The 12,552-nt window shown below is 35.0% G+C and overlaps 1 protein-coding gene across 1 annotated transcript; it reads left to right on the top strand.

Moving 5' to 3' along the window:
* Positions 1 to 5,835: 5,835 nt before the first annotated feature.
* On the top strand, positions 5,836 to 9,432 carry LOC131656939 (flavin-containing monooxygenase FMO GS-OX-like 9). Its single transcript, XM_058926487.1, has 7 exons — positions 5,836 to 6,751; positions 7,168 to 7,238; positions 7,348 to 7,509; positions 7,872 to 7,954; positions 8,235 to 8,370; positions 8,775 to 8,939; positions 9,038 to 9,432. The coding sequence occupies exons 1-7, from the start codon at positions 6,190 to 6,192 to the stop codon at positions 9,224 to 9,226; spliced, it is 1,368 nt and encodes a 455-aa protein (XP_058782470.1). The 5' UTR covers positions 5,836 to 6,189; the 3' UTR covers positions 9,227 to 9,432.
* The last annotated feature ends 3,120 nt before the right edge of the window (positions 9,433 to 12,552 follow it).

The raw sequence follows: 12,552 nt of genomic DNA, 5'->3' as shown, positions 1-12,552 counted from the left end.
TTTCATACCTAGGAAATAAGACAATTTTCCCAGATCCAAAATTTTAAATTCTTTCATCATCAGCTCTTTGAACTTCGACAAGTTCTTCAAGCTATTTCAAGTTACTAACAAGTCATCAACATACAAGCAGATGATTGTTATATCTTGTGCTACCACCTGAATACAGACACCATACTCAGATTTGCATTTTACAAATCCAAATTCGACTAGGTATGAGTCGATCTTCTTGTTCCGTGCCTTAGGTGCCTGCTTGAGGCCATAGAGCACTTTGTGCAACTTATATACTTTACTCGCTTCCTTCTGAATCACAAACCCTGGAGGTTGTGTGACATAGACCTATTCGTCTAAGGGATCATTCAGAAATGCTGATTTCATATCTAAATGAAATATCGACCAGTCTTTGTTACATGCCAATGCTACCAATAATCGAATAGTCTCCAGTCTTACTACTGGAGCAAATACTTCAGAATAGTCAAGTCCTTCTCTTTGAAGAAACCCTCGAGCTACTAGCCTTGCTTAATATCTTGCTATCGACCCATCAGGATTGTGTTTCAATTTGAACACCCACTTCACATCGATAGCCTTTGTATGTGCTGGAAATTCGACTAACTTCCATGTGTTGTTTTTTTCTATTGCCCGTAACTCTTCAATCATAGCTAGCTTCCACTGATTAATCTTCAAAGCTTCGCTATAGTTGATTGGTTCAGCACCTGCAAATAAAGAAAAATGAACTAATTCTCCATCTGGTGTGACTTCATCATCACCCATCACTTCATAATCATGAATTCTTGTTGGACGAACTTTAGTTCTTTGAGGTCTTTGGCTTGTGCTAGCTACATCCTCTTCGACTTCGACTGTGTCAGGAATGTTAGCAACTACTTCGACCTCGACTGCGTCTTCAACTGGATTTTCAGCAATTCCTTCGACTTCGACTTCAATTGTTTCTTCGTCGATGTTAGAGCTTAACAATGGCTTGCTAACTGAATTACTAGAATTTCAATTCCAGGAATAATTTTCATCAATCACAATATCTCAACTTAACATAATCTTCTCATCTATTGGATTGAATAACCTGTATGCACCAGTCTTGTGATATCCTACCATAATTATAGGTTCACTCTTGTCATCAAGCTTCCTTCTTCTTGCATCAGGAACATGCTTGTAACACATAGAGCCAAACACCTTCAGATGACTTACCGATGGTCGTTTTCCACTCCACACTTCTTCACGAACCTTATTCTTTAGCATCTTAGTAGGGCACCTGTTCAAGATATAAACTACAGTCGAAACAGCTTCACCCTTAAAGACTTTGGCAAATTCTTCTGCTTTAGCATGCATCTCGCCATATCCAATATGGTTCTATTTCTTCTTTTTGCAATTCCATTGTGTTGAGGCGTATAAGGAGAGTTACCTCATGATCAACACCATGTTCTACATAGAAATTTTTAAACATCTTAGATGTGTATTCGCCACCTCCATCTGTTCGCAGAACTTTGATCTTCTTCTCAATCTGGTTTTCGACAAGTATCTTGAACCTCTTAAAGATTTCGAATACTCCATCCTTTCGTTTGATCATATAAATCCACAACTTTCGACTAAACTCATCAACAAACGAAACAAAATATTTGTTTCCATCAAGAGTATGTTCTTCGAATGGTCCACATACATCTGAATGTACCACTTCAAGTATGCAAGATGACCTCATTGGAATAGGCGAAATGAAAGAATTTCTTGATTGCTTTTCGACCAGACATCCTTCACAGAGTTTGTCGGGCATCTCAAGACTTGAAATACAAGTTACCATATCTTGAGTGATCAGTTGATTAAGTGATCGAAAATTCAAATGTCCAAACCTCAAATGCCACAACCAACTATCCTTGTGGTCGACAACAGTTTTAAGACATTGAACTTCTGTCGAACTGATCATAGTCTTAAGTGTTATGTTCTTCGACAACAGGGACTTTAAGACCAAATTGTTCTGGGTGTCGAACAATTTACAAACTCCATCTTTCATGACAACTGAGAAACCACTTTCGACCAGTTGTCTAACACTTAGTAAGTTGCACTTTGTTCCAGGTATATAAAGAACATATTTGATCATGTCTTTTGCTCCAATGCTCGTCTAAAAAACTATGTTGCTAGTACCTTCTGCTTGCAACGAACTATTATCAACAAGTTTTACCTTGCTCTTCTTTGACTCGTCGAAATCTACCAACCACACCTTTTGACCAGTCATGTGATTTGAGCAGCCTGAGTCGAGAAACCACATTTTGGATTCGACATGGTTATCTGCAACTACAACCATAACCACCATACCACCTTCAAAATCATCTAAATCTTGGCGTGCAAGTTTCGCTCCTTCATCTTTGCCTTTTGTCGATCCATTGTCTTTCTTGTACCAACAATATTTGGACATGTGACCCCATTTTTCACAGTTATAGCACTGCACACCTTTACCTTTTTTATCTTCTTTGTCCTTTCGATAGTTTCCTCCTCCCCCTTTCGAGGATTCAAAGGCCCTATCTTTATCCTGCTCCTTGTGGGGGTTCGACCAAGGCTTCTTGCCCTGATTCTTGTCGAATTTGCCTTTGAATTTGTTGGAACCACCATTATTTTTCCATGACCGAGCTTGCAGTGCCTGTATCAAATCATGAACTCCTTTTCTTTCAACAATCCTAATCTCATGCGCCTCCAACGAACCAACCAATCCTCCAATTTTAGGTCTTCTACTTTGTTAGATTCTTGAATAGCTATGATAACGTGATCAAAGTGAGAGGTCAACGTACGTATTTCTTTCTCAACTATCATCTTATCAGTTAGGGTTTCACCATAACCCTTCATGAGATGGACGAGTTTCTGCACCTTCGACACATACTCTGCAACCTTTTCGTTTTCTCCCATCAACAACAATTCATATTGTCGACGCAAGGTCTGCAACTTGACAACCTTGACTTTCTCATCACCTGAAGGTAGATTCAACAATTCATATTGTTGTTGATGAGAAAGTCAAGGTATTATGAAGGTGATGAGAAAGTCAAGGTTGTCAAGTCATATTGTCGACGCAAGGATTATATTATTCACTTGAATTGTACAAATAAGGATACAACCTATGACTATTTATATACAACCCTATTTGGGCTTGGGCTTGGGCTTACACAACTTGGATTATATTTGATATTATTAGATTAGATTATATTATATTTGATATTATATTAATAATATCAATCCCACTAATATCTCAACAAATCTAATAATATCTCAACAATGGGATGGACAAGCCCGCCAAATAGAAATGGGAATAAAAATCCAGCCTGTCCCGCTTAGGAAGTCAGTTGGTGGGCGGCGGATTTGCCCGCCTATTAATTCATTTATTTTTCATTTTTTAAATTGATTAATAGACTTTATTTACATTTTAATTAAATTTTTTTAACTTTTTTTAAAACAATTTTTTATAAAGTATATTTTTAACAAGTTTTGCTTAAAAATAAAATCATAAAGAATTAGAATTATTAGAATTAATTAAAAAAATGGTGGACTTAAGGTGAGACAAACTAAATGGATAGGAGGGGTAGACTTTTGAGAGCGGTAGTTTTTGACGAAGCGAATTTTGGTGGACGACGAGTCTAAAGTCCCAACACAACCCGTTATTTTTTGGCGGATGTGCGGACCGACCTAACGGATCACGACCCATTTTATCACCTCTAGTTAAAATGATTGTTTATTGAATGCTTTTTGAACTTGAAAGTTTTCGACATAAACAACAGAAATACAAACAACAACAAATAAATTTTGAAAGAGCTCAATGATTTTATGGTAAAGTTCTCACATGTGCATGTAATAGTCACCACAAGGCCAATTTTTTGCCACATTAAGAATAAAAACAAAAAAAACACATGTCCATGTCACGTCATTTATTCTAGGTTTTACGAGGGATTAAAATAAGATAAATTCTTTGGTAACTATGAATTTAAGTTGAATACCGGTACCTTTAGTGTAAACTATTATTAAATATTAATTTATTTTAAAATAATTTAAAATAAATAAGTGACATGACATGAAGTTATAGCATTTGATTAGTTGAGGGTACCGGTACCCATCTAAACTCAAGAGTACCGAAGTGTTCACCTTAAAATAATAAAATTTGGATAAATTAGGGAGATTTAAGCTTTTCTATAGAAGAATTTTGCATAGTTCGTCTATACAACTGCGGACAAAATACCTATTAAACTTCGTAAAAATTTTAAAGCAAAACCTTTTATAAATCATGTGTTAAGAGCATTTTGAATAGGGGTGGCAAAACGGGCAATGGTCAGTCGGCCTGGTCCGGCCCGCGCACCCGCTAAAAATGACGGGTTGGATTGGAATTTAGATCTGCTGCCCACTAAAGTCCGCCCGACCAAAACCTGCCGCCCACCCCGCTAAAGCCCGCCTCACTTATAAGCTCTAACCTTAAGTCCGCCTTTTTTATGTAATTCTTGTAATTTAAATTTTTGATGATTTAATTTATATATTTATTGGTAAATATATGCAATATTTTTTTAGGTCAAATTTATTTAAAAGATACTTTATAAAAAAATTGTTCTAAAAAATAACTGAAAAATTTAATTAAAAGGTAAAAAAAGACTTTTAATCTATTAAAAAAATAAAAGAAAAATAAATAAATAAATAGACGGGCAAGCCCGCTGTCCGTCAACCCGCCACCTTGACGAACGCAGGCATGATTTTTATGTCTATTTTACTTGACGGACTTGTCCGTCCCGCTCACTTTTTGGGGGTATTAGACAGGCGGGCACGGGGCTGGATGTCCGTTTTGTGACCGCTAATTTTGAATCCATTTTCAATTCAAATTCTAAATTTTAATTAGACATAACCAAAGTCTCACAAGACTCATAGCCATCTCGTGCACAATAGCCCAATGTTATTGGTCCTTAACTTAGTCATTACTATCAACACTTTTCAATCTTTTAAGAAATCAATATGATTAACTTACAATTCAAGGCTATGCAACATACTTATAGCCAATATCCAATAATTAAATGTAAAACAGAAGCAGTTAGAACTTAGAGTAAATTAATAATAATAACTGAAGTTCTTTTGTCCTGTTCCTGAGGGTTGAATTATGTCGACGGAAAACCATCATAACAGACATACCAAACACATGCATGCAGTGCAGTCCAAAACCAGTCCCTACAAAACCAAAAGAGAACAGATGAATTATGAACCCCAATCATGGCTATAAACTTCAACTTTTATCAAAGAATTCAATAGGAATCGGAATCTGCATTGATATAAATAATAAAAATTATTCAGGACTAGCAAGTAAACAGACAACAAATTGTACTCCTACTTTTTTTTGGATGGAAAAATAAACCATCTTAAAAACTATCTTTATTATTCTAAAAGACATAAAATTGTTATCAGGACCGTCTCAACTTTTTAGAGGCTAGTCATGGTTCAACCATGTTAAATTAATTTGAGGTTCTATTTAACCCCATTTTAATACCGGAAAAGATTTATGAAGTCTTGTGCAGTAGTCTACTTTACACGCCCTTAAAGACGGCCCTGATTGTTATGCATGAGCCATAACATTCTGTAAGAGATCTAGTACTTCCTATACTAAAAACCAAAAATATCAATGATAAATAATACACAAGCATGTTAATTGCGGAAAGACGCTTTCTATTTTCATTTGCCAAAAATAAAAATGATAGAAGAAAAACCATTTTCCACGTTAAGACAAAAGAGTCAGGGCAGCACCAGGTGTTACTATTAAGGTCCAAAACTCAAAAAAAGCATTCATTTTACATGTTCACGTGTGTCTCCTAGCCAGCAAACCATCAATTTCTACCCAAATCATGGTTTCTCTTTGCCTACGTAAAACATTTTCTTCTATAAAATATCTTTCTTTCACCAACACATACCAATAACAACCTCTTTCTTTTGCATTCTCAACTATCACCTATAAATATATCTTACCTTCCTAGTTACTCTCACCCTTCCATCATAGTTCTTTGTATCATCTCCTTTTCTTTCTTCTCATTCTCATCTTTTCGTGTTTCAGAGGTTGTATAGAAACAAAGGATCTGAGTTGATCCTCTGTGTCTGTCCAACCTCTCTCTATTTCTTTGATCTCGGATTTTTCTGCTAGATCTTCTCAATTCGATCCATCGTATTTGTCCAACCAAAACAATGGTTTCTGAGACGAAGAACCAATCGAAGAACGTGTGTGTGATTGGAGCCGGACCATCAGGCATAGTAGCGGCAAGAGAGTTAAGAAAAGAAGGCCACAAAGTAATAGTCTTGGAACAAAACCATGACATTGGAGGACAATGGTTATACGACGAACAAAATGTCGAAGGAGAGGATCCGTTAGGAAGAAACCCTTTTCTAAAACTTCATAGCAGTGTCTACAGCTCTTTAAGAGTAGCATCTCCAAGGGAAGTGATGGGATACACAGACTTTCCATTTTTGATCAAGAAAGATAGAGACATGAGGAGGTTTCCTAGCCATGTTGAAGTGCTTAGGTATCTTAAGGATTTTTGTGAGTGGTTTGGGTTGAGAGAGATGATAAAGTTCAACACAAGGGTTGAACATGTTGGGATGTTGGATGATAATGGTGGTTGTAGAAATGATTCAAAATGGATTGTTAGAAGCAAAGAGAAGAATAGTGATAAGGCTGTGGAAGAAGTTTTTGATGCAGTGGTTGTTGCCACTGGTCATTACTCTCAACCAAAATTGCCATCCATTAAAGGTAACATTACCTAATCTCTTCAATCTAGTTATCCATTTATTTCATAAAATAGATTAAAAATTTGATTATGAATTTATGTAGTTAATCATATATTAATCTGCGGCCGCAATATTGTTGATGTAGTAGTTTCTGCAACTGCAACAGTACGTTACAATTGTAGTGTGAATTAAAATCACACCAGTAACCACATCAGATAGTTTTGGCCATGTTGTTCGGTTGTTTTCACTGAAAATTAATATTTTGGAAATATATTTCCGTAATAAAAAATCTTAACTTTAAGAGTTTTTCTACAATATATTTCACGTCATAACAGCTGCAATATGCATCGCAAAAACTACAGTGATTCAATCGCAAAACCCGTGATTTAACAATGATGCATAAGATATTTTTTTATTCTTGTCTTTTGTGAAACACAGGAATGGATACATGGAAAAGAAAACAAATGCACAGTCACATTTACAGGACTCCAGAACCATTCCACAATGAGGTATAATATTTTTTATACGAAAACTTTGTTTACTTTTTAACAAATAAATAAAGCAAGGACACTCAAATGCTTAATCTTTATTTAAGGTAACTAAATTTGGATTTCACAGGTTGTGGTGTTAGTTGGGAATTCCTTTAGTGGACAAGATATAGCAATAGAGCTAGTGGGAGTAGCAAAGGAAATCCATATAAGTTCAAGATCTCTTAATACTATAACAGAAGGGTTGTCTAAAATCATATCCAAACATGATTCCTTACATCTTCATCCACAGGTATAAATAATTCTAATCTCAAATTAAAGAAAAAAGAAATTTTAATTTCATCAATAAAATATGGACACCAGGAACACTAATATTCACACATCGACATTAATAATAACTTGAAAAAGACACGGACACGGACACAGACATGTTTTTTTATCAAATGTGTCGATTTTAAACACAGACGCTGATACAGACATACTTTTTTTTAGAGGTGTTAGTTCAGACACGGATATTGACACTAACGCACTTTTTTCAGAGGTAACAGTTTGAGACACAGATACTAACATGGACATATTTTTATTCAAAGATGTCAGTACTATACATAATTTTATAATTTGTGATTAAATAAGATTAATGGATGCTTTTTGCAGATTGAAACACTTGAAGAGGATGGAAGGGTGATTTTCAAGGATGGTTCTTGGCTTAAAGCAGACACTATTGTGTACTGTACAGGGTAAGTCCCTACATTATCACCAGACAAATTAAGCTGTCAAAAGAAATGATTCATTATTAAACAAAATCTACAATTAAAGAGCAAAATCAATCTTCTAAACTTGACTAAGTTAGGTGAAAAAGATACTATGATTGAATAATTATGAACTTTATTACCTTAATTATTTCAATGTGGGCACTATGTCTAGCTATGTTTTTTAATATTTCCTTTTAAAGTAATTTAGAAGTGTCATACTAATAATTGAAGATGTTTCAAAATTCATCAATTGGTTGTTTTGTAGGTACTCCTATAGCTTCCCTTTTCTTGACACCAAAGGAATGGTGGTTGTTGATGATGACAGAGTAGGGCCTTTGTTTGAGCACACTTTTCCACCTTCTCTTGCTCCATCTCTTTCATTCATAGGCATCCCTAAAAAGGTAAACTACCCTAAAATTCAGTAATTTCAGAAGTATTTTTAATCTATAAAGCACTGAAACATCTTATTTAAGACATGTTTGGTGCCCGATACATATTAACCAGTAGTACAAATGATACTTATGATAATAGAAAGTGTGTCTGATATCTGACATGTGTTATATCTGACATTGACATCAACACATCTGACAATATTCAGCTAATTAAATTTCTTAAATTATTACTAATAATGTTGATATACCACTGTGAGGTCTATGTCAGTATTTCATAACAAGTTGATATCTGAAGTAAATATGATACTTATAATAGAAGATGTGTCTGGTGTTTGACATATGTCGTGTCTGACATCGACAAGTATGACAATATTCATCAATGTATATTATACTAATAGTAGTTTATACTGCAGATCTTAGGATTCCCTTTCTTTGAGTCCCAAGCAATGTGGGTAGCTCAACTGCTTTCTGGCAAAAAAGCATTACCATCATGGGATGAAATGATGAAATCCATCAAAGAGTTATACCATTCAAAAGAAGTAGCAGGCATTCCTACTCATGATATTAGTGACTTTGAGGTAAAATAAAAAAATTATCAAAATAATATAATCACTTTCTTGGTTCATCACACTTCAAAATTATAAACTAATATAAAAAAAATGAAATCATTTTGCAGTATTGTGACAAATATGGAGAGAATGTAGGACTTCCCCCATTACAAGAATGGAGAAAAACGTTGTGCATTACATCCATTGTTAACTCTATTGTCAACTTGGAGACATTTAGAGATTCTTGGGATGATGATGAGTTGCTTCAAGAGGCACTTAAAAGTCCTCACTTCACTCAATTTGGACTTGAAGATTGATTTTTTTCTCCGAATCTAAGATTTTATGTAGAAATAAAATTTAAATAAAAAGTTGATTTAAATAAATTTGTAAAAGGTTTATGCGTTTGTTCAATTATATTTATCTATTGTATGGTGTAGTGACTTTCCAACATAAATAATAGTGTATGGTGAGATAAGGTTGAATATTTGTATCAAACTCCATGATGGAGTATTCAAATCTTTCTTTTACAAAGAAAAACAAAAGGAAACAAAAACAAAATTAAATTCTTAAAAATAAAATTATTGTAATTCAAAGGGTCCGCCTCATTAATATGGGGAGGTCATACATTTTTTTCAATTTTAGGTTTTTAGAGATGTAATGTCCACAGATCTCTTCGTCTCAGTTGTTATACGGCGGGTCAAGATTTAGCTCTGGATCATCTACTATCTTCACTTTGTTCCACCGCATTTTTAGCAGACTTTTGTGAACCAAGTTTAAACGATGAGAGCATGACTCTTTGCCACCCTTAATTTTGAGGAGGATGATGTGTTGTAAAAGAGTTTAACTTTGTAATGATCCTTTTACGGATATATACAAAGTATTATCTTGAAAGATGTTTTGAAAAACGAGGTTTGAAGAAACCTATGACTTTGTAATGGTTCTTGTACGAATGTATACAAAGTGTTCTCTTGAAAGATGTTTTGAAAAACGAGGTGTGAAAAGCATTTGAAGATTTGATTTGTTGGGAGCAAGTATTTAAGAGTTACTTACCCCTAATTTTTAAGGTCATTCTTGTGCTTATGGCTTTTCCTGAGTGATAGTACTATCCATACCATTAATTGGTAGGTAGTCTTATGCATTGGATGTGAATGGACATCGAATGGTCATAGAAGGCAACATGTAAGGATACCTTAGTAATTCGAAGAGACTATCATCATTTTATCGTAGCGTCATCGAGGGACTAGATCATATTTCGCAAGCAACATCGAAAGGACTATGAAATTTCTCCTAACTTAAACTATTGCTTGACCTCAAGCGGCAATTATAAGAGCTAATGAAATTTCTAGCATATTGGTACTCATACGTGAGACTTCTGTTCACATTGGTCAAGTGGTAGTTTGTTCGATATTCACATAACACGAAGAGTTTTTGCGAGAACATTTTACACTTGAGCTTCCCTTTCGGACACCTCTCCAACTATGCTTTGTACTTAAGTTTTTTCTTTCGATTTTCCTCTTTTTTTCATTCGAAGGTTCCAGATAGCAGCTTGCACTTTAGGGAGTCAGATGCTCTTATGATTGCAATCCATTTGTTCATGGAGGCGAAGTGCTCATAGGAATCGCTTCGCCCATCAAACTTGGCCAAGGAGGGGGGTTTGAAGCCCTCGAGGATATACGCCCCTCATATCTCGTCTGAGAGTGGTTAAGTGTCTAACAATTCCATATCCTCCAGGGGATTGGACTCCTATTGGTGTTGTATGATATTATGGACATCGTCCTCTAATGTCTGGTTATGGCGGTGTAACTTGTAACACTCGAGGCGAGGAGTGGTTGCCTAATTCACATTAGAATGGGAGGGATCCCGAGGTTCTATAGGGATGGGACTACATGGTTGAAGGAAGACTTATAAGGATTGGTTGATACTTCCTATACCAACAAGATGCATCTTTTTTTTTGTGGCCTAACAAATAAGCACTTTATAGTTAAGCGTGCTTGACTTAAAGTAGTATTTGGATGGGTAACCTTTTGGGCAGTATCTCGGAAAGTGTGTGAGTGAGGACAAACCATGTTGAAAAGATTTGTGTTGGTTTGTGGGGTCATTTGGTAATCTTGAAAGTAGTTTGGGGCATTAAAATGGTGTCAGAGCCAGACCTCTCCTAGTATGATGTGGTTCAGAGTCAAACCAAGCGGAACCTGGTAAGCATGTAACACCCGAGGTCGAAGAGGACGAAAAGTGGTTGCCGATTTCACATCAGAATGAGAGGGATCCTGAGGATGTGCAAGGATGGGACTACATAGTTGAAGGAAGGCTTATAAGGATTAATAAATAATACATATACCAACAAGATGCATCTTTTTTTGGTATCCTAACAAATAAGAACTTTTTTATACCCTAATTTTTACCCTTAAGATCCCATATCATTTTGCATCATACATCATCAAGATCACAAGTTTGGCTCTCTCTCTTTGAGCTTTCCTTTGTGGAGATCATCAAGCACTCTCTTTGCTTTCTTTCTTCTCTTTTGTGTATATTATTTATATGTCACTAACCTTAATCAACATATCAAAAACATGCCTTGTTTCTTTTGTTTATTTTGCAAGGATATGGATGGAATCAAGAACATCAAGCAAAAGTTTCTAAATTACGGTTTCTGGATCCTCAAAGCCAAATCATAGTCAACATTGATTCTCAAAGGCTTTTTCACCAAGGATTGACCTATAATATTAGGTCATATCATCCTCAAGCACTATTCAACATCAACTGGTCAAAAATTGTCCAAAGTTTGGTTGTTTATTTCTCAAGAATTTTGTCTCTCAATTCTATGATGATGGTAATCAAATTGAATATATCTCAAGCCTTATAATTATAGAAGATTCAAAGTTCTTGTGTGAGGCTAAAATCAAAGATAATGATGTCAACATTTGAATTTTTAGAGTTGTGAAAGATCGTATGGCGATGTCTTCCTGAGTGGTCAGTGTCTTGTTAAGGCACGGGGTTATTTATGGAATTACTAAGAAAAAATCACACACTCACTTAAAACCTTAGAAGTCTCTCTTTGTTTCATTAAATCACCTTTAAAACCTTTTTAATGACTAGCAAATTGATTAGGTAAGTGTCTGATCAATTAGGAGTTATTATACAACTAAATAATCGATTAGACCTATTGCTATAGTCAATTATTTTAATTTGTAATGCTCAAAATTTATTTAAACAAGTATCTTAATGATTAACAATGTTTAAATATCAAAATCTCCCATTTGTGACTTGAATAGTCGATTATTCACATGCAATAATCGATTGGCCAAATCGATTATGGTTCTTATTTCGCCCACGAAGAGCTCATCTATCATTTCAAACAACTCAGAAGATGATATTTGATCCTACTTTCTCACTCTCTCATCTTTTAGTATAAATCTCTCTCTCTCACTAGAATTTTGCCTTAGTACTTTGAGAGTAGACATGTGCTTAAGTAAGGATGTTTTGTTATGAGTAAATGCGTTATTTTTAATTTACCCAAGATATTATTATCTCTTAAGTAAAGTATCTTATATAAGAAATTGCTTGTTTGCGAGATAAACAAGTAAAAACTCTTGTTCAGTTTGAAGATTGTCTTAGGAAGTCTCTGTTTTTTTTGTGAGTTTAT

Source organism: Vicia villosa, linkage group LG3, assembly GCF_029867415.1.
Source record: "Vicia villosa cultivar HV-30 ecotype Madison, WI linkage group LG3, Vvil1.0, whole genome shotgun sequence".
NCBI classification, from domain to species: Eukaryota; Viridiplantae; Streptophyta; class Magnoliopsida; order Fabales; family Fabaceae; genus Vicia; species Vicia villosa.
Note: the sequence above shows the minus strand (reverse complement) of the source record. Positions and strands in the feature narration are given on the sequence as shown.